The sequence below is a fragment of the Embiotoca jacksoni genome, unplaced genomic scaffold, assembly GCF_022577435.1.
Source record: "Embiotoca jacksoni isolate LCO1_2020_lvr unplaced genomic scaffold, fEmbJac1.0.p SCAF_82, whole genome shotgun sequence".
Lineage (NCBI taxonomy): Eukaryota > Metazoa > Chordata > Actinopteri > Embiotocidae > Embiotoca > Embiotoca jacksoni.
The window spans coordinates 386,722-408,472 of NW_027185439.1; the positions used below are offsets into that span (position 1 = coordinate 386,722).

At 43.0% G+C, this 21,751-nt stretch overlaps 3 protein-coding genes across 5 annotated transcripts; 1 reads left to right on the forward strand and 2 right to left on the reverse strand.

The window, feature by feature from the left end:
* Positions 1-587: 587 nt before the first annotated feature.
* LOC138192168 (bestrophin-3-like) lies at positions 588-8,028 on the forward strand. Of its 3 annotated transcripts, XM_069139409.1 has the most exons (14): positions 588-650; positions 777-944; positions 1,540-1,634; positions 2,642-2,729; positions 3,054-3,199; positions 3,740-3,894; positions 4,306-4,383; positions 4,495-4,647; positions 5,632-5,712; positions 5,953-6,104; positions 6,367-6,457; positions 7,007-7,125; positions 7,267-7,509; positions 7,647-8,028. In XM_069139409.1, the coding sequence occupies exons 2-14, from the start codon at positions 793-795 to the stop codon at positions 8,026-8,028; spliced, it is 1,935 nt and encodes a 644-aa protein (XP_068995510.1). In that variant the 5' UTR covers positions 588-650; positions 777-792. The 3 variants fall into 3 exon arrangements, with proteins under 3 accessions (XP_068995510.1, XP_068995512.1, XP_068995511.1); XM_069139411.1 differs by lacking the exons at positions 7,267-7,509; positions 7,647-8,028 and having other exon boundaries at positions 5,953-6,139; positions 7,007-7,094; XM_069139410.1 differs by lacking the exons at positions 777-944; positions 1,540-1,634 and having other exon boundaries at positions 591-650.
* Positions 8,029-8,931: 903 nt separating this feature from the next.
* Positions 8,932-12,781, reverse strand: nots (nothepsin). Its single transcript, XM_069139412.1, has 9 exons — positions 12,720-12,781; positions 12,011-12,191; positions 11,260-11,377; positions 10,882-11,000; positions 10,338-10,537; positions 10,050-10,175; positions 9,825-9,969; positions 9,272-9,370; positions 8,932-9,165 (listed from the first exon to the last, which is right to left on the reverse strand). The coding sequence occupies exons 1-9, from the start codon at positions 12,773-12,775 to the stop codon at positions 8,989-8,991; spliced, it is 1,221 nt and encodes a 406-aa protein (XP_068995513.1). The 5' UTR covers positions 12,776-12,781; the 3' UTR covers positions 8,932-8,988.
* A 385-nt stretch (positions 12,782-13,166) lies between these two features.
* On the reverse strand, positions 13,167-19,378 carry cct2 (chaperonin containing TCP1, subunit 2 (beta)). Its single transcript, XM_069139404.1, has 16 exons — positions 19,296-19,378; positions 18,108-18,182; positions 17,942-18,007; positions 17,636-17,747; positions 16,812-16,888; positions 16,620-16,732; positions 15,837-16,039; positions 15,662-15,762; positions 15,263-15,390; positions 15,067-15,170; positions 14,622-14,741; positions 14,358-14,486; positions 14,150-14,253; positions 13,947-14,046; positions 13,639-13,780; positions 13,167-13,528 (listed from the first exon to the last, which is right to left on the reverse strand). The coding sequence occupies exons 1-16, from the start codon at positions 19,296-19,298 to the stop codon at positions 13,498-13,500; spliced, it is 1,608 nt and encodes a 535-aa protein (XP_068995505.1). The 5' UTR covers positions 19,299-19,378; the 3' UTR covers positions 13,167-13,497.
* Between the last annotated feature and the right edge of the window lie 2,373 nt (positions 19,379-21,751).

Here is a 21,751-nt window from a genome sequence, read left to right on the forward strand (position 1 = left end):
TCTTTAGGTTAGGTTAGGTTAGGTTAGGTTAGGTTAGGTTAGGTTAGGTAGTTACTTTATTAATCCCCGAGGGGAAATTGTTTTCGCTACAGCAGCATACAGAAGCAATAAGATAATAATAGAATAATAGAACTTTAGAACTACAGTCTTTGTTTTTGTTCTTTTTGGTTTTTTTAATTCCCATATTGCTGTATTTTGTAAATTACAAATAAAGCGATTATAACCTCTTTCTGATTGGTTAAGTCCACCTGCTGCTTTGACATCACATTGTCGCAGACAGTGTTTCTGTTTATATACGTTTACCTCTTCTTCCATGTATGCCAACACACATAGCTGAAACATGACTACATTTAGCCCACCGGCCCATCGATATAACTCTGACCTGTGTGTGTGTGTGTGTGTGTGTGTGTGTGTGTGTGTGTGTGTGTGTGTGTGTGTGTGTGTGTGTGTGTGTGTGTGTGTGCTGCCTGGCATTACTGGGCAACTGGATAGCATCATGTTGGAGTGAAACACGGAGAGAGAGAGTGTGTGTATCAGAGAGAGAGAGAGAGAGAGTGTGTGTGGGTTGTTTGGCATTTGGAAAAAACAAATCAGGAAAAGAAGAAGCCTGATGAAAAGCGCCGCCGAGGAAAACACAAAGACGTTTTTCTGTGAGTAAAACATGCCTCAAAAAATAACAAACAATGCTCTTTTATAAATCCTAAAGTTACAGCAGTATTTGTATTATTTAAGCAGAAAATCAGTGAGAGGAAGTGCTGTCGGTTTGTGTCTCTCAGGTCGGACGGTCTGAGCATGACTGTCACTTATTCCAGTAAAGTCGCCAACGCCACCTTCCTCAGCTTCCACCGGCTGCTGCTGCGCTGGCGGGGGAGCATCTACAAGCTGCTGTACCGCGAGTTCATCCTGTTCGCGCTGCTCTACACCGTCCTCAGCGTCGTGTACAGGTCTCTCAGTTATGCAAAATGTTCCCTTTTAAAAAAAAAAAGTGAAAATATTCCTTATTGGCCAAACTGACTCAACGTATACTTACGGATCTTTACTGTCTTAATATTGTAAAAAAAACTTCCCCCAAGAAGTTAAGAGCCAAATTATCTTGGATTGCCCCCCCCCCCCCACCCCCCGGTGGCTGGTTAAAGTATAGCTCATAAGCCCCGCCTCCTCCATTGTTAGCCGGTGGTACATAAACAAAACTAATGAGCACGATCAGTCAATGGAGGAAAAAATTCATATCTAACTTTTTTTCTTTATCGAGAAAATTTAAAGTACGACTTTTTTTAATTGTTGGATTACCGTCACGTTTGAGCTGCAACCACAAAGTTTAACTCGAGTCAAACAGGCAACAAAGAAAGTTTGTGGAAAAAATTCAGACTTTTCCCATTTACTTTAATGCAATTTTTTTCTCGGAGCAGCATCTAGTGGCCATCCGTGGAACTGCAGCTAAATAAATAAATAAATAAATAAAAGTCCCCCAAAAAAGGACGAATTTTGCCGATGTTTGCCAGATGTTGGTTGCGATGACGTGTCCTCCATCTTCTCCAGGCACGTCCTCGCTGACTACCAAAAGAGACTGTTTGAGAAACTTTCCATGTACTGTGACAAATATGCAGAGCAGATCCCCGTCACCTTCGTTTTGGGTGAGTTTACGCACGAAGTCGTAATACTTTTCAGTAGAGCTTTATGAGCTTTATTGCAGAAAAATCACGCCAACAAAAAAAAACAGGTCTTGTTGAATCTTCTTTTCTAATGAATGAGGGATTATTTTCAGATGGACCTCCAGAAAACTAATAAGAAGGAGTGACTTTAGCTAACAACACCGAGATAACTGATGGACACATTTTATTCACTTTGGATTTGATGAGAGAAGTTGAATGGGAGTCTATGGAGCCGGAGGCTTTTTGGAGCCGACCTCTAGTGGCACTCGCTGGTATTGCAGCTTCATTTTTCATACCCGGAAGCTAAGAACACTTTTACATACAGTCTATAAATCTTGCTATATTTTCAACAGCGGCCTAAAAAAATTCAAGGGACTCGCCTTCCTGTACGTGTTTTATTGTTTAATTTACATAAGAGATAAGATAATTTAAAAAAAATTTAGATCCCAAAGATTCAACGGAAACATTATCCATCTCATTATAAGTCTGATTATCTTCACAGATTTCATTCCTAATGGTTTACAGATTCACGGCTCACGTGTTATTATTAATAACCACAGGTGGAGCCCGGCTAATTAGTCCACTGAGAATTGGGCTTAACACTCAACAACACAGGAAAAAATATATAGCTGAAACTGTGCTTCCTGTTAGCACAACACATGGATGGACCGCCAGACGGACGGACCGACGGGGGAGTTCGGTTGCCTCATTTGGAGGCTGCTAATGGACACAGATCATTAATGAGGACAGAAAGCTAAAAGCCGGTTGAGTGTTTGTGGCGCTGGTCTCCAACCTCCGATTCACACTATCTGAATGTTCCCCCCGAGCATCTGTGTTAATGTCAACCTGTAAACAACCTCACGTTACTTTAATCCAAGTTTCCGGAAAATAAAAAGACAAAAATAGTGTCAGTAACCAAAACCGACACTTTTATATGTTTTATTTACCCCAAAATAACCTAAAATCGTCATTCTGTCTGTGATTTATAGGTTTTTATGTGACTCTGGTGGTAAATCGATGGTGGAATCAGTTCCTGAACCTGCCCTGGCCCGACCGACTCATGTTCCACATCTCCAGGTACGTTAATGCTGTCTACACCGCCCTCTACAGGCAGAGACAGGAACTACAGGAACACTGTCCTCTACAGGCAGAGACAGGAACTACAGGAACACTGTCCTCTACAGGCAGAGACAGGAACTACAGGAACACTGCCCTCTACAGGCAGAGACAGGAACTACAGGAACACTGTCCTCTACAGGCAGAGACAGGAACTACAGGAACACTGTCCTCTACAGGCAGAGACAGGAACTACAGGAACACTGCCCTCTACAGGCAGAGACAGGAACTACATGTTATTTGTTGTTTACGCCTCTGTATTTCTGTCTTCTCTGCTGCCTCCAGCTGTGTTCAGGGTAAAGATGAATACGGTCGCCTGCTGCGCCGGACGTTGGTTCGCTACATCAACCTGACGTCGCTCCTCATCTTCCGCTCCGTCAGCACCGCCGTCTGCAAGCGGTTTCCGACCGTGGACCACGTGGTCGAAGCAGGTTAGAAACACTTTATGGGAACTGAAATGGTTTGAAGCCAGACAGAGTTCAGCTGCTCCCTCGGTCTGTCTCTTCCTTCCTGTAACGGACCCCAGGGATTGGCTCATTATCGGCCAATTAGAACCGGTCTGTGAGCTGCAGCAGCAGACTTACGTGATATTTTGCTGTTGATGATTTCTGATATTTTAGTGACCTATTTTGAGCTTCACAGACAGATTCAAGTCACATTTTCACCTGAATGTCAACGTCAAATAAATCTATTATTATTATTTACAAGCAGCAGGCAGGCATCTAATGAAGGGTTTAAATTACACTTTAATGTCACTGACAGATGTTGTCACATTTTTTTTTATTCACATATTTCATACATGTTATGAGATTAATTTTTTTACTTGCATTTTATCTAATTTATTTTTAAAAATGTCAAAGTTAAAGAGCATTAAATTAATAAACACTCGTACTTGCTTCCCAGCTGCAACACGTTGTTTTAATACTTCTGTTAAAAGTGTCATCTACGATGTCTCAAATGAATCTCGGCAGGTTTCATGACCCCCGAGGAGAGGAAGGTGTTCGAGAACATCCGGTCTCCTCACCTGAAGTACTGGATCCCCGTCGTCTGGTTCTCCAACCTGGCGTCCAAAGCTCGACAGGAAGGACGAATCAAGGACAGCATCGACCTGCAGAATATTCTCAACGTGACGCTAAACTTTAATTCTTTGTCGGGAGCATGAAATTTATTTAGTTAGAGGACGGGGTGTGTGTGTGTGTGTGTGGGGGGGGGGGGGGGGGGGGACATATTTATTGCAACTTTTACTGAAGCTCTTAATGCTTGTTTTGCACCACTGCCATTAGTCTACAAATGTATTCTGTCGGAGAGAACGAGGCTCTGAAACACTCAGAGAAAAAAACGTCATCCTTCAAAGCCAATTTAGAGCCTAAACCCTGTGACCACAGAAATCAGACGTTTAGGGAATGCAACGCCCAGTTTTCTGCCAGCAGGATGGACGAGACTCTTTCACCAAATCAGCGTGTTGAGTTACAGAAATGAAGAGTGAGTAGGTTGTAAATAAACTTTAAAAAGCCTGTGTTGTTCCTTTTGTTTTCAGGAGATGAACGTGTTCAGGACGTGGTGCGCGACTCTGTTCGGCTACGACTGGGTCGGCATCCCGCTGGTTTACACGCAGGTCGGCTTCTGTCCTCCCACGGGTGTACAAACACATAATGTCATTATGGATCATTACTGTAACTGAATCAGACCTCTGAGTTCCACAAAGTCTCCGTCTGTCTGTTTTCAGGTCGTCACTCTCGCCGTCTACACCTTCTTCTTCGCTTGTCTGATTGGCCGTCAGTTTCTGGACCCGGCCCAGTGCTACCCGGGTCACGACCTCGACCTCTACGTCCCCGTCTTCACCCTGCTGCAGTTCTTCTTCTACTCCGGCTGGCTCAAGGTCGGATTAACCTGTCGTTAACCTCTCGTTAACCCTCTTCCTGCGGCGCCCCCTGGTGGTCTACAGTCTGTTTACGTGAAACAAAGTTGAAATTGAAAGGAGCAAAGAAGACGCCAGGTTGTTGTGGATGTTTTGTAGGGAGGAGGTCGGGGTGGATGGATGAGTCGACAATACGTTAAACTTTAGAATATATTAAATGTTGATTTGGACCTACAGGATTTATGACTTGAATATTGCCAGAGTTATTAGCGATATTTTATTTTTTAGCCCTTTAACTGTGAATCATGTTGATTATATAGGCTACTGATAATATAATGTTTCCCTACTGACTGAAAGAGTAAGTAACTGTGTGCTCGACTGTTTTTCAAACTCTTGCCCTCATCCTGTTCTATTAATAACTCCCCTTACAAAGTTATTATTAACTTACTGAGTGGAAAGGAGACAGAAATACAGGAAGAGGGTCAGAAGTGCGACTCAAACTCCGTCCACTGTGTGGCGCTAAACAAAACTGAACAAGGTTCATACTCTCGGGAATATCAGACATATTCATACTTTGATTTTGCAAAATTTCTTAAAAGGGTGTTTTAACATATCTGAACTTTTGCTGAACAGCAGCGGCCTCTGTGGCCACAAGTGGTAATTACAGGTCCTCTATATTATCAACAAAGGGATATATCACCAATTCTCACTGATGTTTGGCAGTAATGTGTTAATCGTTTTTGTAAGAAGATATCGTACAAACGTCTCCCTCTTGTGGTACTTTCTGAAAGCTCACGAGTTGCCATGTGTTTGAAGTATTTCATAGGTTTTGGTCATAGGCGTCTCGAAATGGCTCACTAGCGCCCCCTAACGTGGGATCTCAAGACTGCTTTCACTTATATTAACAAAATTTGGTGGACATGTTCATCACTCCTGGATATATATATATTAAAAAAAAAATCTTGTTTATCAATACATTTTGCATTAAATGTCGACGTTCCCCAGGTGGCCGAGCAGCTGATCAACCCGTTCGGCGAAGACGACGACGACTTCGAGGCCAACTGGATCATCGACAGAAATCTTCAGGTCAGCAGCCGAAGATTCTTCAAAACTGATATTTTTCAGGTTATTTCCAAAAGTACAGATGATAAATAAATAAATAAATAGTGGGATAACGGGACGTTTAAATGGTTCTTATGAGTACAAAAAAACTACAGATGGGAAATTTATAGATATTATTGTCAGTATTGTGTTATGAGATTATTGCTGCTGTTCCGTTATTTGCGTTGACACGGCAACAGTCAGCTGTTCGAGGTGTTCCTGCAGGTGTCTCTGCTGGCGGTGGACGAGATGCACATGAACCTGCCTCAGATGACCAAAGACATCTACTGGAACGACTGCGAGGCGCGACCGCCGTACACGCTGGCGGCCGCCGACTACTGCATCCCGTCGTTCCTCGGCTCCACCACCGACATGGGGTCAACACACGCATACTTACCAGAGATTTACAGATGTGTGCATTTTATACACAGGAAGTTTTATTAGTTGAACCTCATTGTTTTTGTCATTGTATTCGGGGAGCAAATGTGAATTTCTAACTTTTGTTTTATTTCTAAACTTAAAAGACAAAACCGTTCGAGTTGCTAAAGAAACCTTAACAGGGTTTCCAGACTATAATCAGGTTGTGAGCGAGTTTCATCAGAAGAATGACAAAACTCTTTTGTTCAACTTCTCTTCCAGACTCTCCGAAATCCTTCAGTTCGATGAGGATGAAATCACCGACATTCATCTGCGGCAGCACGAGTCCGTTTTGACTCGACGCCAAGAATCCGTAAATCAATGAAGACATTTTAATAACCTGTGATTGTTTTCCTGCTCAGTAATACAAATACTAATAGATATCAGTGAAATATAATACAAACTTTAATTAAACCATAAACTGGGGAAGACATAATTACTCATTGATGTGAATCGTGCCACCTGGTGGCTGACAGTTAAGCACATTTTGGCTTATAATTACTGAGTCCTCAGAGCTTCTTTATGCCCGGAAATCATTTTGCATATTTTCTTTGCAACAGTTTGTAATTTGAAATTTCACAACTTTTATTTATTCTTTAACAAATTTAGCACATAAAAAATAAACTCTTTTAATCGTCTAAATTCTTAAAAGAGAAATCTTCATTCCTTAATCAATTGTCCAAATGCAACCAGGTTTAGATGACAGGTTGCACATTTCTGACACAGATAGATAAACATCAGGTTCTATGTAGACGATACATTCCTGACTGGTATTAAAATCAGCTTTCGTTCTTTCTTCACGTGGCCCTAAAATGTTTAAACAGGAAGTTCTGAGAAAATATGTTTTTTTTTATGTTTGGAGGTTTTGGGTCGAGTCCGCCGGTTGCTTAGCGTTCAGGAGCCTCCTGAACTCCGACCTCCTCGACCAACCTTCAAACGACACAGCAGCGACGCGACCGGCAGCTTCTTCCCCGACTTCAGGTAGCGGCGCCTTTAAAAGACTTTCCAACTGATGTTCTCTTGGTCGTAACAAGAGACGGTCTAATGGTTTAAACGTCTACGGTTTACATAATGATCGAGAGGACATTTACCTTTTCATTTTTAAATCAATTCCCCCCCCAGGACCCATCCGAGTCCGGAGAACGTGGCTCCACCCTCCTCCTACTTGGTCGAGCCGCCAACGTCCGTGGACACCTTGTCTACGTTAAGAGAGGTCAGCAGCAACCCGCCTTCCCCGGAGAGCTCGCCATCATCCGTTTTCCCGCGGCTCGTCATCAGCCCGCCGTTGGCTGAACCTTTGAGCAAACCCCAGAATGGTTTGGATCATTCCCCCACTGAGGAGGCAGCGGGCTTTGAAAACCCAAGGTGATTATAGTTGGCGTCATGAGTTAGTTTTTAGATAATAGGTTTAACAAAAATTAGGCAAAGTTTCCTTTCACACCTTCCAGTTCCGCCGTTCGATGCCTTCAACGTCTCCCTGATCCACTTCCTTGTACTTCCAGAGACGGATCCGTCTGCTGTTCCCCAACTCAACTGGGACCCAAAGAATTTCGTTGGACGACGCACACCGGCCCGAGTCGCCCGCCGACCCGCCCGAGAGGGCGCCAGTTCTCGCTCCAGTTCTCCAGGCAGTCGTCACAGGCGTCGGTCCGAAGCCTGCCGAGTCCGAAGGGCCTCGGGCGGCGGAGACGAGGCCTGGCGCGATTCCAGTGCCGGCGATCGGCCGCTCCGACCGCAGACACGCTGCAGCTCCCCGACTACAACCAGGACTTCCAGGGAATGGCGGTGACCGATGACGACGAGAGGGAAGGAGCCGGCAACGCCGAAGAGATCAAGAACGCCGACTCCCGATCGCAGAGTTTGGAAAAGGAACGAGAGCCGTAACGTTGTCCGATCGGATCCAACCGAGCCGGCCTGAGGTGGTGACGGTGCTTTACAACAGGAGCTCACGATGACTTTCATTTTGTTGTTTTAAACCAACAAAAGCCTCGAAAAAAAACCTGGACATGCCGACCCCTGAAAGAAAGTTCGGGAAGCCCAGAATTTGGATCACTGGAGATAGAACACTAAACCTTAAAGTATAATTCCAATAAATTTAAAATCGTCTCTATGGATCACGCTAACTTTGCACTTTCCACCTCAACAAGTCGCACAAAACAGCATGAAATTCAAATGTTTCGGAGTCTGACCAGTACACTAAAGAAGCCAAAAAACAACAACTTCTGTGGCTGAAACATCTGTTAGAAGAAGAACGCCTACAAGCACATCATCTTTCTGCCTTAACGATGTTTTTTTTTTTTTTTTTAAATGGAAAAGCTCATTAGAAGATGTGAAATTAGACGATGATGCTGAATTTCTTGCAAAGACAATTTGTGTTGACTTTCTAGTGGAACGTTTTTTGGGAGGTTCGATCCACCTCAATAAGGTGTTCTTGGATGCCACCTAGTGGCTGTTACAGGAACAGTAGCACTTAACTAATGCACTGGTTTCTCAGGGGGGTTTAAGAACAAGTTGTCTGATTACTGTTTGTTTTTGGAAACGTAACCGAGATAATGAATCTACATTATCTGTTGCTGCTAAAGCTCCAAAAACTGAACTTTTTCAAAATAAAATGTTTGACCTATTGTTGGAACGTGTCGCCAACGACGACAAATGGCATCTTTTTGGTGATAATTAATGACTTTTTTTTGGTCCTTGATGTAACTGAAGGAGGCTCAATGATTGGACAATAACAAGTCGAGAGAATGAACTTAAACAGAACCCTGCTAGCAAGAAATGACAAAATACTTTTCAATTGCAAAGTATTTGTTGATTATAAGTTGTCAGCTGTTCATAGCCAACGGGTTATTCATGAGTTGGGTGTCTAGCGGCGGCAAACCCGACCCGGTCCTGTCCTTTATCGAAGATGCTGTAGTACTCGGTCAGAAATACATCTCCCAGAATCCACAGGGGCCCTTTGGAGGAATTAAGGTCCAAAGCCTGGAAACCGCTGAAACACAACTTCCTGTTGCCGAGCGTCTCCTGACGAGGACACAGACCAGAAAAATCAAATACATGAATCCGTGCAAATATTTCAGTCGGACGCTAAAACCACTCGACGGGTGTTTTGAAGAAGAAGCTTAAGAACCTTGATGATGTAGCGCTCGGCCGTCAGCGTGTACTCCGTCCCACCGAGGACGAACGTCACGGGAGGTAAACTGGACAACCGGACGCAGTCCACGACAAACTGGAACACACAACGATGCTAATGTAGGTTTTTCTATTTTCAATTCTCCACGAATGAATCTCCAGATTTCCTACATGGTGATTGGTTCGGCTGAAAATCAGGACATCTTAGAGGTCCAGTGACAATAATAATTTTGGCAACCCACCTGGTTTGTAGCACACTTCACCGGCCTTTAGCATTCCTAGGCTAGTCCTAAAAATCTCTAGGCTAGCGACGAGTATTTCTAGCCTAGTTGGTAATATACCGATGCTAGCAACTAGCATTCCCAAGGTAACAGCTAGCATCCTTTGGCTAGTGGCTACTATTCTTCGGCCAGTGACTAGCTCGCTAACGTTTTTATTTTCTATCATTGTAACCACGTACTTTCCATCTGAAAGAGAAGACGAGCTCCTTTATAAACCAGGTATATTTAAATGTTCTCTCGGGAGTCGATCTGACCAGATTTATGTCCAACCTCTTTCATGTTTATGGGCGTGGCTCCGATCAGCTGTTGGAGCTTGAAGATGTCGGCGGCCGGTCCGGCGATGAGGGACGTTCCGGTGTCGACGATCGCCTGGCAACCGTGAGGACAAAGCGAGGTCGCACCCTGAACCTCAACTCTGAAACAACCGCGGAGAGACCAACACTTCAATCATCACGAAGAACAACAAGAACAAGAACAGACCAAAGAAAAGCACACCTGTCCATCTTGATCTGCCAGTAGCCTTTAGCAGTGAGAGGATGCCAGACGACCGGTCCGGTGTACAACTCCTCGTCTTGTCCGCCGAACAACAGTTCTCCTTCTGGACTGAGGCGACTTGTTTTCCTGCAAAAAGTCGCACTTCAGTCGACGAACTACAAGTCAAAGAGTACAAAAACCGAGGCGCCTGAACGCCCCATCGGACCTCCGCAGGTCATAGTTTCAATCCGTCCGATCATTTAGACAATAAACCTCCTTTCGACGGGTTTCTAACTTCTGTGAACGAACCTGCTGAGGTAAAAGGAGAAAACCGGCTCGTCAACCGTCTTCTGCACCAAAATGTTGTCGAAAACAGGGTTTCCGTGGATCTCAGCCAGAGACGGGTAACCGAGTCCCAGAACGCCGTCGAACTGTCCCAGCACGAAGGCGGCGCCGGGTTCGTACACGGCCTCTCCGAACACTTGGCTCAGGACGGTCAGATTCCCGATCTGGAAGGGAAGACGACCGATTTACAGATGAAAGACTTTCAGCTTCTCCAAACAACTCTACAAATCTTCAAGGCTTTTATTTTGATCATTTGTTTGTTCAGGTTTTTGCCAAAGACTTCCATTTGTATGTTGACTTTTGCAACTTCCAGCGTCTTAAACCTTTAATTCCTGTTTGATGTCTATAGATTTGTTCATGCTGAATTTAAGGAGGCAACAAACGCCTCCAACGTGTTCAGAGGTGGTTGGAAAAGAGTTAACGGACAGATTTATTTATTTTAAATCAAAGAAGCAGATATTTTCTAGTTTGTGTTGATGGTTTTTTAAACCGTGAGAGTTTTCTGGACCTTCAGCGTGTCTCTGGCCACGACGCCCAGCAGGTGTCCCGATCCGTAGTGAATCGCAAACGTCCGGCCGTCCTGACCGAACGAGGTCGACTCAAACGCCTTGAAGCGCCGGTGCAGCACTGCAAACCAACACACACACACACACACACACACACACACACACACACACACAGTCCCACTTTGTCACTTTCAAGGACATCAACATTGACTTCCATTCATTTTCCTGAATGAGCCTGACCGTATGAACCGATTGGTGTCGTTGAACTTCTTATCACAGCAAACTGAACCAGAGTCGAGGCGTCCCAACCCACAAACACACTCAAACACTGATGTTGCGTAGGTGTGTGTATGTTACTGCGTGTTGTGTAGTTGTGGTACCGCAGGCCTCGCTGACGCAGTGGGACGACGGCACCCACAGGTCGGACGATCCGGTGTCGAAAATCACAGAGAAGTTCTGCTCCGGAGTCCCCAAACTGATGTCACCGTAATACTGAGCCTGACGCACAACAAGGACACACAGTGTGTAGATCGGATACACAACAAGGACACACAGTGTGTAGATCGGATACACAACAAGGACACACAGTGTGTAGATCGGATACACAACAAGGACACACAGTGTGTAGATCGGATACACAACAAGGACACACAGTGTGTAGATCGGATACACAACAAGTCAGTCAATATTGTACAAATACTGTAACGTATTTGTGTAAAATGTTTTTTACGGCTTTGCTCTTTACTTTGTAAATTCTGAACCTTTATGCAGGTTTGTTGTCAATCCAAAACAATATTTAGCAAATTTGGCCGTTTTTTTTTGTTTGTCTTATTTTAGTGCTATTCCACTATTGTGGTTGTTTCCATCCAAATGTGGCCCAAATTTATTAATTAAATTATTAATTGTTAACACAAAATCCTCGAAAAGCGAATTAAGTTTTATTTACAATATTAAAGAATTAGTGAGCATTAAATAATTGCTAAGTTTTAACATTAAAGCATCTAAATGTTGGAATTAAAAATGTCTAATTTTGGTGCCATCCAGTGGAGATATCCAGAATGACAGGTCTTTAAATATCTCTAAGAAACCAACAAACATCAAAGCATTGCAACGAGTCGTTGTTGTTCTTACGTCCATAAAGTTGTAGATCTTCTCGCTGGAGCGTTGGAGCCTCAACGACGGCGTGCCGGGCGGGAAGCACTGAGCGTAGCGGCGGTTGTACATGTCGGGGCGGTGGTCCTTCATGTACTCCTCCAGCAGGCCGTCGGCTCGCAGCTGGGAACGAATCGAACGCACCCGCCGGAGAGGAACCCTGAGGACGAAATCGTTTCGTGTATTTGGTGACATTTCATGTTTTTTTTGTTTTGTTTTCTAGATGTTTGATATATCTGGAGCTTGCAGCTGCTTAGCGTAGCTTAGCATGAGGACTGAAAACAGAACAGACAAAATGCACTAAACCAGCACTGATGGCTCTTATTGATTAACAGTATTTATCTAAATACATTAACCTGTTTTTTTTGGTGATTTTTGTTTTGCTAAAACAAAAGTTTGGATTTTATGCCGTAATACTTTCAGCAGATTTTTTTTGTTCACATTATTGTACGAAAATAAATTAAAAACAATTGTGAAAATTTTGAAAAATTCCAAACTGCTGCAAATATTGCAGATATTTCTTTAACCTGCGTTAACTACAACAATCACAAGATGGCCGTTACCTGGACGGAATCCAACAGCTAAAAAAAATAAATAAAAAATCAACACCAAAACTTCACATTTATAATTTAACTGGAGATCTCTGAAGATTTAACACGTTAATAAAAGTGTTTTTTCTTTTTCCTACCTGACCAGCGCCGAGCTCGTCCACAACAGCAGAAACAGCTTCAGCAGCTTCAGCATGTCGGTCCGAATCACGTCTGATCAACTGATTCTGCTTCGATCAGTCCAAGAAGTTTATCAGGTAAAAACACAGATCAGGATCCAAAATCTATTTGGGACCTGAAGTTTAAAGTCGTCCTGAACTCGTGCCAGAAAAAGTTAATAAGTCACTTTACTCGAAATGTTATTTGCTTTTTCTGGACCTTTCATTTGATGAATTCAAAAGAAAATGGAGTTTATAAAAGTGTAATGATCCCATAAACACTTTTTATATTTTAATTGTCGCACAAAAAAAAAAAAAAAAACATGCTAACGAATATCGTACAAATCTGGCAAAGTTTTAACAATAAAATTAAAACCTATTTGGAGACTTATTGAGACTCGTTAAGTAAAGACAACAAAACAAATCAACTGATGAGGATTGGTTCATTTATTTCAGTAAACAAAAAACAAAACATCCAAACTTTCTTTTCTAAGTGTTGTCGGCACCAACTGGCTAACGTTAGCGTCGGGCGAGTGCTGCCGTGACGTCGGCTAACGTTCGATCGCCAACCGCGACGGAGCCCGTTAGCATTATCTGAAGATAGCACGCGTTAGCCAGCTAGCCTGTGCAGTACGTGTCCACAAGAGGGCGTTTTAACAGAAATAAGAACAGCGGAGCGTTTTCTTTGACTTGGACACAAGAGGTGATAAATAACAAACTGATCCCTCCCCCTGTTCTTCTTAAGCTCCTCCCCATTCCTCTAGCAGGGGTGATGGTCGGGAACTCTCTTCCTACAAAAAGAAAACAACGACAAGTCAGTGAACGTTATTATTAATAAATTAATTACTTATAAAGTTGCTTATTTACGAAGAAGTCAGAAAACGGTGAAACGTGAACGGACCTGGGCGCAGCTTTGATGATGTTGTCGACTCTCAGGATCATCTCGGCGGCCTCGGAGGCGCTCAGCAGCACCTGACGCTTCACCTGGAAGGACTCGGTGATGCCGAGCTCCGCCATGTTGCCCACCGAGCCGTTGGTCATGTCTGCCGGGGAAACGCGTCCCGTTAACATCCATCAATCCACATTTTAAACATGGGATGTAGCTAAAGCTAGTTTTAGTTTTCTTACGAGACTCGGTGGAAAGTTGGTCTTTTTAATTATATTTTATAAATCCTTCTATTCATACTAAGAGACTTTTCAGATGCTCACTCAGTCCGAAGGTGATCTTGTTCTCCTGATGTGCAGCTCTCAGCTGAGCCACCAGGTCGGCGCTGTCGTACCCGGCGTTGTCTGCGATGATGGTCGGCAGCTGGGGAAGAAAACGGCGACCAAGATGATGATTTTGAAATAAAGATGGTACGAGCGAGACTGTAGTTAAAGAAGGTTGTTTTTTATGTTTCGTCCTGACGTACCATCCTCAGAGCCTTGGCGAACGACTCCATGGCGACCGCCTCCTTTCCTGGCGTCCTACTGGCCAGATCGGTCACCACCCGGGCCATCAGCATCTCAGAGCAGCCTGGTGATGAGCAGACAATTATTTTATTATTATTATTATTTTTAACAGTAATGCCCACTTTGACCAGGCGGCGGCGGTGTTGCGTCACATCGATATTTGCGTACCTCCTCCGTAGACGGTGCGCGGCTCCTTCACCGTCTGAGCGAGCACACACAGAGCGTCGTGCAGCGAGCGCTCCGCCTCGTCCAGGATCTGCTGAGTCGCTCCTCGCAGGATGATGGTGCACGCCTCTCCTGACGGGGTCAAAGGTCAACACGGGTCAGAGCCCCGTTTTTGGACGACATTACATGTCAGTATGAATGTCCTCAGAAGTGGTGCAAACAGGACTGTGTGTGTGTGTGTGTGTGTGTGTGTGTGTGTGTGCGTACCCAAGGCGACGCCAGAGAAGTGGAGGAGCATGTCCTCCCCGATCATCACCTCCTCGATCAGCTTGCAGTGGCCGAGCTTCACCAGCTCGGGGTGGTCGAAGGTGGAGGTGATCTCTCCGCCTGGTCGACGACCAAAACGAAGATTTAACACAAACAAAGACGAGAAACGGAGTGAACGACAGAAAACGATATCCAGAGGATTTATTGTTAATTATTTATTCTGATTGAATCGTCACAGAAGACGAAGAAAAACAGGAATCAGCTGGAAACTGAAGTTTGGTTCGTTTCTTTTCTGTCCAACGAATGACGGATTAAATTCTTCTTTTATTGTTTCACCAAATACCACGTGATGACGCGTCGTAAAACTTCACAAAACTGAATATGAGATGAGTGTGTGTTAAATATGTTGTTGTTGTTGTGTGTGTGTGTGTGTGTGTGTGTGTACCGGTAACGAGGGCGAGGCGCTCCACGCCGGAGAAGTCGGCGTGCTCGATGGCCATGACGCCGGCCTGAGCGAAGAGCTGCTCTGGATAGTTGTAGATCAGCTGTCTGAAAGATAAAGGTTCATTGTCACCGTTACCATCATCATCATTATCACCATCATCGTGTGTGTGTGTGTGTGTGTGTGTGTGTGTTCGTACCTGTTGATGAAGCAGTTGATGCCATGTTTCAGGATTCGGTCGACCTTCTCCTTCATCTTCTCCTTCTCCGCCAGCTCGATCTCCGCGACCTTCGCCGTCGAGTCGACACGAACCCTCGAGCCGAAGATCTGACACACACACACACACACACACACACACACACACACACACACACAGAAAGAGAAAGAAAAAAACAAAACAACTAATAACTACGCAGCTGATTTATTGGAGCGTCCAACAACAAACTGACGTCTTTGTGTTCGATGGAATTAAAAAAATATCGACTCCTTCACAATAAAAGTCTCCCAGAGAAAAGAACAGATTCTGGTGTTTGTACAGGAAACTGCAGAAGTCCATATATATGTATGTGTGTGTGTGTGTGTGTGTGTGTGTGTGTACCTTGATCTTGTCGGTGTCCATGCCGGTGTTGGCGATGAGAATGTTGACGTTCTCCAGCCTCTTCGGTTGGTTCACTCCAATCTTCTTGTCCAACAGGAAACCTGGACGGAGCACAAACGTTTACAGCACCTTCTCCGGCCAATCAGAAAGGAGAGCGAGCGTCACGCGGCCTCACCTTCGTCCAGGTAGGAGTCGGTGAGGCTGCCGCCGAGCTTCTTGATGATGTGGATGGCCTCCAGGTTCCCGGAGCCCTTCAGCCTCATGACGGCGGCGACGGCCAGCCGGGCGAAGTGGTCCTTGTGGTGAGTCAGCAGTTTGGAGGACAGCGTGGTGCGCGAGATGTTCAGCAGGTCCTCCTGGAAACGGGCCGGGTCGTTGCTATGGAGACCAGAGAGGAGGAGGGCGTTTTTTTTTTTTTGTAGTGGGACCAGCCGGGTTATTTATTAAATTATTCTTATTATGTATTTAGTTCTGCAGCTGACGCCATCTTTAATTTGTTTGTTTTAGATCACAAGAATGGCAAAGCTTTTATTTAGAAACTTTTGCAGGAACATGTGACTGAAACAGTTCAGATGAAGAATCCAGAACAAACTGAACTTTTTCCTTCCTTCTGTTGGAGGTTTTAAATAATTCCTGCCTTATGTGGGAATTGTTGTTTCTCTGTGTAATATTGTAAAGTTCTTCTATAAGAACTTTAATGTTGTTTAACTGCCATGAAATAACCAGTGTTGTGATTTGACACAAAATAAATCAAATTGAATTGGGGCATTTTTTTCATTGTATTTTGGTCTCCTGGTATTTGAAAATAAAAAAAAATCTGGTCATGTAATTTTGTATTTAATTTCAGCTCTATTTTTAGCACATTCAAATTCTGGTAATTTTATTATTTGTACAAATAAATATTTTTCTGGTTTACATCTACATTTGTTTTGAGAGTTGTATAAAGTTGGTGACTCACCTGTGGTCGACGGCCGCCTCCCTCAGAGCGTCCCGGGCGGTCTGAGTCGCCTTCCTCCAGCCGGAGATGATGGTCTGTGGGTGGATCTTCTTGGCGATCAGAAGCTCCGCCTCCTGCAAGCAGGAAAGCGTGACGGTTAAAGAGTTTATTCTCAAATACAAGAAAACTGCGTGAAAACAAACAGGAATTTACCCGCAGAAGCTCTGCAGCGAGGACGGTGACGGAGGTCGTCCCGTCTCCGACTTCGTCGTCCTGAACCTTCGACATGTCTGTGGACGCAAATATTCTGATGAACACGGGGTGATTTCATTCATTTAAAAATCAGCGTTAAGACTGCAAAATCTGTTGGATTTTATTTTGAAAGTCTTCTAAATTTTAAATATAAGAAATGTATAAAATTAGGGCTGCAGTTAGAAGCATTTATACTTTATTTAAAGTCAAAGATTCAGTTCAGTTCGCCTGTTTTGGGGAAAGACATTTTTACCGTAATCAATCAAAACTAACATTAAATAATCCTAAATGATGTTCACATACATTTACAAACAGCTTTTTTTTTTTTTTTTTTTTTTTACAAATTAAAGTCATTTAATAAGTCAAACAAATTGAGTTCTCTGGTGATTTTACTTGTTTCTTCATTTTAAGTTGCTGCAAACTGAATATTTTGAGGTTTTTGGAAACTGTGCCGAACATTTTAAACACTTAAAGTCATCTGTAGATTAATCAATAACCAAAAACAAAGATGAGCTGCACGTGTTTTTTTAAACAGAAAAAAAAAAATACTCAAATATAAATAACATTTGTCAGCATTATACGTTGAGAATATAACTTTTCAGGCCTGAAACCAGATCCTGAACGAACCCCAAAAAACTATTTTGGTTTCCAGTTAAATTCGACTTGCTGCTTCGAAAATGTTCAAGTTTATAGAAATAAATCGGACTTCACTGTTTACTTCTTCATCAATTAGACTTCGCTGCGAATTTATTTTCCTGAGGAGCTGCGGAGACGTTTCCACTCACCGACCAGAACTTTGGCGGCCGGGTTGTCGACTCCGATGGCTTTCAGGATGGTCGCGCCGTCGTTGGTCACCGTCACCGTGGCGCTCTTCCCCCCGGTGAGCAAGATCTTATCCTGCGGAGGAAAATGGGATAATCTGGTGCAAAAGTTTAACGATTACAGGAAAAACAATCGACATTTAACCCTTAAAAAAAAAAAAAAAAAAAAAAAAAAAAAAAAAAATGTTGATTCCTTTTTGTGCTCTAAGATGCGACGACACTGCTGGAGTTTTTTTTTTAAATGTATTTATTTATTTTTATTCGACCTACCATCCCCTTCGGACCCAGAGTGCTCTTCACCAGATCTCCGATTGCGATGGCGCCCACGAAAGACGACTGTGGACAAAAAAAAAAGAGAGGCAATTTTTAGACGTTTTATTAAAATCGGTTGGACAAATAAAACATTAGATTTCAAAAAAATTGAATAAAAACCCACCAGTCGAGCCGTCTCAGCTTTTTCTTCATCCGCTCCATATTTGAAGATGTTGACGGGTGCCATTGATAAGGACGCCTGCAAACACAACAAACCGATCAATATCCCCACATTTACAAGAATAAACTGCACAAAAGCTCCATGATATATTTAAAGTTTGAGGATCCTGAGTGTCAGCTTGTGTCTTTTTATAAAGTTGAATTAGTTTTGAGTACGTACCTGCTGTTTTATGGCTCTTACAGAAGTTTTTATAGAACATAATTATACAAACAAACAATAATTCACAGGTCCTTAAAACACAGTTTAAACCTTTTGAAAGTTTTGACTGCTTTGCTGCAACTAACAACTTTTTACATGACTAATTAATCTACTTAATATTTTCGTTTATAATCAATTTGCTGTTATGAGTCTTCAAAATGTAAAATATCTTCCGTTTATTATCACGCAGGACTGAAAAGTCACCCAATAAATATTCACATGTAAAAAACCGGATCAGGGAATTTTAGTCGTTTTTAGTTGTTTTATTATTGTAAAATTAGAAGATTAGAATCATTTCAGGGCTGCGGACGGAAACAAGGCGAGGACGGAGCTTTTAATTCCGAGCACCATTGAAAGCAGCAGCAGCAGACAAGCCCCGCCCCCTTTTCATCCTGGAAACCTCTAGAAGCGTTAGACGAAAAAAAAAAAAAAATTAAAACGTAAAAACTACGAAAATTTCAGATAAGTTGTGCGTCGTTTCGATTTTCTTCTTCCCACTACTTATTAATCAATACATCGATAACAGCTGATTCGTTTCCTGTCAGCCACAAAGCCCCAGAATGAAAGGCTAGCTTCGTGTGCTAACAGGCTAACTAAGAAAGGAACGAGACGACGCAGACTTGAGTCTAAATAAACCCTCAAAAACGAGTTAATGAAAATAAGAAGTTATATTCAGCAGACATCTTCATCACGTTCACTGACTGACACAACAACAAAGAAGCCGTTAGCTTAGCCAGCTAGCGTGCTCACTACGCCCCATGTGCTTGCTCGCCGGTTAGCGTCGCAGGCTAACGGAAAACTTAACGGACGTTAAAACCGTCACGAACAGTTCGGAAGCTGTAAACGGGACGTCTGCGTGACCCGAGCTGCACGTGGAGGTGGACGTTTTGTATTTTGAGGGGTAAAAAAAGGAAGAACTAAAGAGAAACTCACCATGATGTCTGTGATTCAGGGCTGAAGCCGTTGCACGCAGACTTAAGAAGGGCTGGACAGGGCAGTGACGCAATGACGTAAGAAACGTGACGATACGTAAGAAACGTGAAGATGCGTTCACTGTACATCACGGAACTGTTTTTAACTAAAACAGCGCATTTTAGAGCCAAATAGGGTGATTATGGTACACAGGAGAACCAGAGCAGCACGAAATGTTTTACTTAAACTGTTTTTTTTTTTAAATTTTTTTTATTAAAGACTGTTTGCTGGCTGATAACTTTCAAGTACATAAAAAAAATAAATGAATTTGTTTTGGAAATGAGGCCATCTGTCTGAAATGCGTATGAAGGTTAAAAGTTGAATAAAAACGTTGTGACCCTGCTTTATTATCCATTTAGTTATTCATTATTTTGCTTTAATGAAACAAAATGAATAATTTTATCTTGTTAAGGATTTTATTGCTCAATTCATCTTTTTAAATTAATATTTTAGTGTGTCATTGTCTTATTTTAACAAATTTTTGGTGCAGTTATATATTCTTTTTTTTTAATTGTATTGCTTGTATTTGATTTTTTTAATTATTTAAAAACTTGGACAAAATAACTAATAATAACAATTACATTCATGTTTACATTCCGCGATATAAACTGGTTTGACGTATTTAGGAAGGAGGAAATTCACTCGGGAACAAACCACTTTTTATTTTTCAAAACACCAATATTCATATACATTTCCCATTAGCCCGTCACTGCCTCTTCTTCAGGCCCCGCCTCTTGTCTTTATGATTGACAGCTTGAACGGGCAGACAGTAGATGTGCATGGGGAACTTCCTGAAGTAGCTGCTGACCCACGGTCTGTGGGAGATAACAAGAGAAAACACTGAAGCTTTTTTCTTCAAGATTTTTGATGGGGGAGCAAAAACTTTATAAAAGATTTCTTTGATAAAGTGTTTTGCGTACTTGGCGATGCGCTGGCTGAGACTCAGGTAACAGAGGTTTTGCCAACGCAGCTTGTTTTCCTGTTGACGGAGGAGTCCGGCTTCCTGCTGTCGTTCCATGTCCAGATGCACCGACTCTCGGAGCTTCGCCTCGATACCAGCGAGCTGAAAAAACAACAACAGCACGCAGTTAATCGGCGATAACTTCGTAAACACTGTTCTGGAAAAGGTGCACTAATAATAAAATCTCATCATTATTATTATTAGATGTGCCTTGGAAAAGCTAGTAGATGTAGCAGCAGGGGTTTTGCTAATTATTTAATTCCATGCTTTGCCACGAGGAGGTGCAAATAGTGCAAGAGATGTTTTTTTCCCGTATTTGTTTGTTAACTGAACTGGTCCAAATTGCATTAAAATAAAATGTTAAAACATCTGAGTGGATGAAAACAGGCTAAAACGTTGATTATAGTCTTAAAAAAAAATAAAAAAAAAATCACAAAATATGAAAAACCATATCAGAGAATCTACAGACACTGAAATGTATTTAAAAACAGCCGTGATTCTGTGGTGGAAATCACTGCATGGGCTCAGGAATACGTGTTGAAGATTTTCTGTTGCTCAAAAATTTGTGCCCTCAAAAAAAATCTGTTTCACGTACGGGGAGTGAACTTATTGATCGACCCTCATATTAAACTGATTACTATTTTCCTTTAGCATGTCATTCTGTCCTCTAGGGGGCGGAGTTTAACCCCTCACGTCCTCTAAACTGTCTTCACGAGTCTCACCTCTTCCAGCAGACTCTTGTTGTCCTCCAGCTTCCTCTGCTGATCGTACTGAGCCAGGGAGGTCGGATCAGACGGACGTATCACTTCCTGTCTCTCCACACCTGGTTTACCTGCTGCGCCTCCTCCACCTGTCAGCTGCTGGGCGATCGGAGGCAGGAAGCAGGTACTGAGAGAGAGAGAGAGAGAGTGATGAGTTCATATTTCACTTCATCGTGTCTTGTCCTACGTTGACTGACAGGACTAATTAAGACACTCGTGCTTGTCCTCGTGCCTTTGTGAGGACCGTGTCGATGTAACACATTGAAGTCCGACATCAGATCCGAACCGTCAAAACAGACCTTCGAATGTCCGTCCCAAAATGTCCATAAATGTCCTCCGTCAGGTCTGAACCCCACATTGGTCCCCACAAAGACACAAAGACAGACACACACACACACACACGTCCATGTAAACCAGTTTCCATTCAGATTTGTTTACAGTCGGGTCTGATCGCGGTAATGTATCCCTCCACACACACACACACACACACACACACACACACACAGACACACACACACACACACACACACACACACACACACACAGACACACACAGACACACAGACACACACACACACACACACACACACACACACACACACAGACACACACACACACACACACACACACACACACAGACACACACACACACACACAGACACACACAGACACACAGACACACACACACACACACA

Excerpts from the sequence above, each read along its gene's own strand:
- LOC138192168 (XM_069139409.1), top strand. The coding sequence starts at position 793 with ATGACTGTCACTTATTCCAGTAAAGTCGCCAACGCCACCTTCCTCAGC. Across the intron at positions 3,200-3,739 it reads GGACCACGTGGTCGAAGCAG|GTTTCATGACCCCCGAGGAG; the intron begins GTTAGAAACACT and ends GAATCTCGGCAG. Across the intron at positions 6,458-7,006 it reads TGACTCGACGCCAAGAATCC|GTTTTGGGTCGAGTCCGCCG; the intron begins GTAAATCAATGA and ends TTATGTTTGGAG.
- nots (XM_069139412.1), bottom strand. The coding sequence starts at position 12,775 with ATGCTGAAGCTGCTGAAGCTGTTTCTGCTGTTGTGGACGAGCTCGGCG. Across the intron at positions 12,192-12,719 it reads ACGAGCTCGGCGCTGGTCAG|GGTTCCTCTCCGGCGGGTGC; the intron begins GTAGGAAAAAGA and ends TTTCGTCCTCAG. Across the intron at positions 11,378-12,010 it reads AGATCTACAACTTTATGGAC|GCTCAGTATTACGGTGACAT; the intron begins GTAAGAACAACA and ends GTTGTGCGTCAG.
- cct2 (XM_069139404.1), bottom strand. Across the intron at positions 18,008-18,107 it reads AAGCTGAGACGGCTCGACTG|TCGTCTTTCGTGGGCGCCAT; the intron begins GTGGGTTTTTAT and ends TTTTGTCCACAG. Across the intron at positions 15,171-15,262 it reads ATCAACTGCTTCATCAACAG|ACAGCTGATCTACAACTATC; the intron begins GTACGAACACAC and ends TTTATCTTTCAG.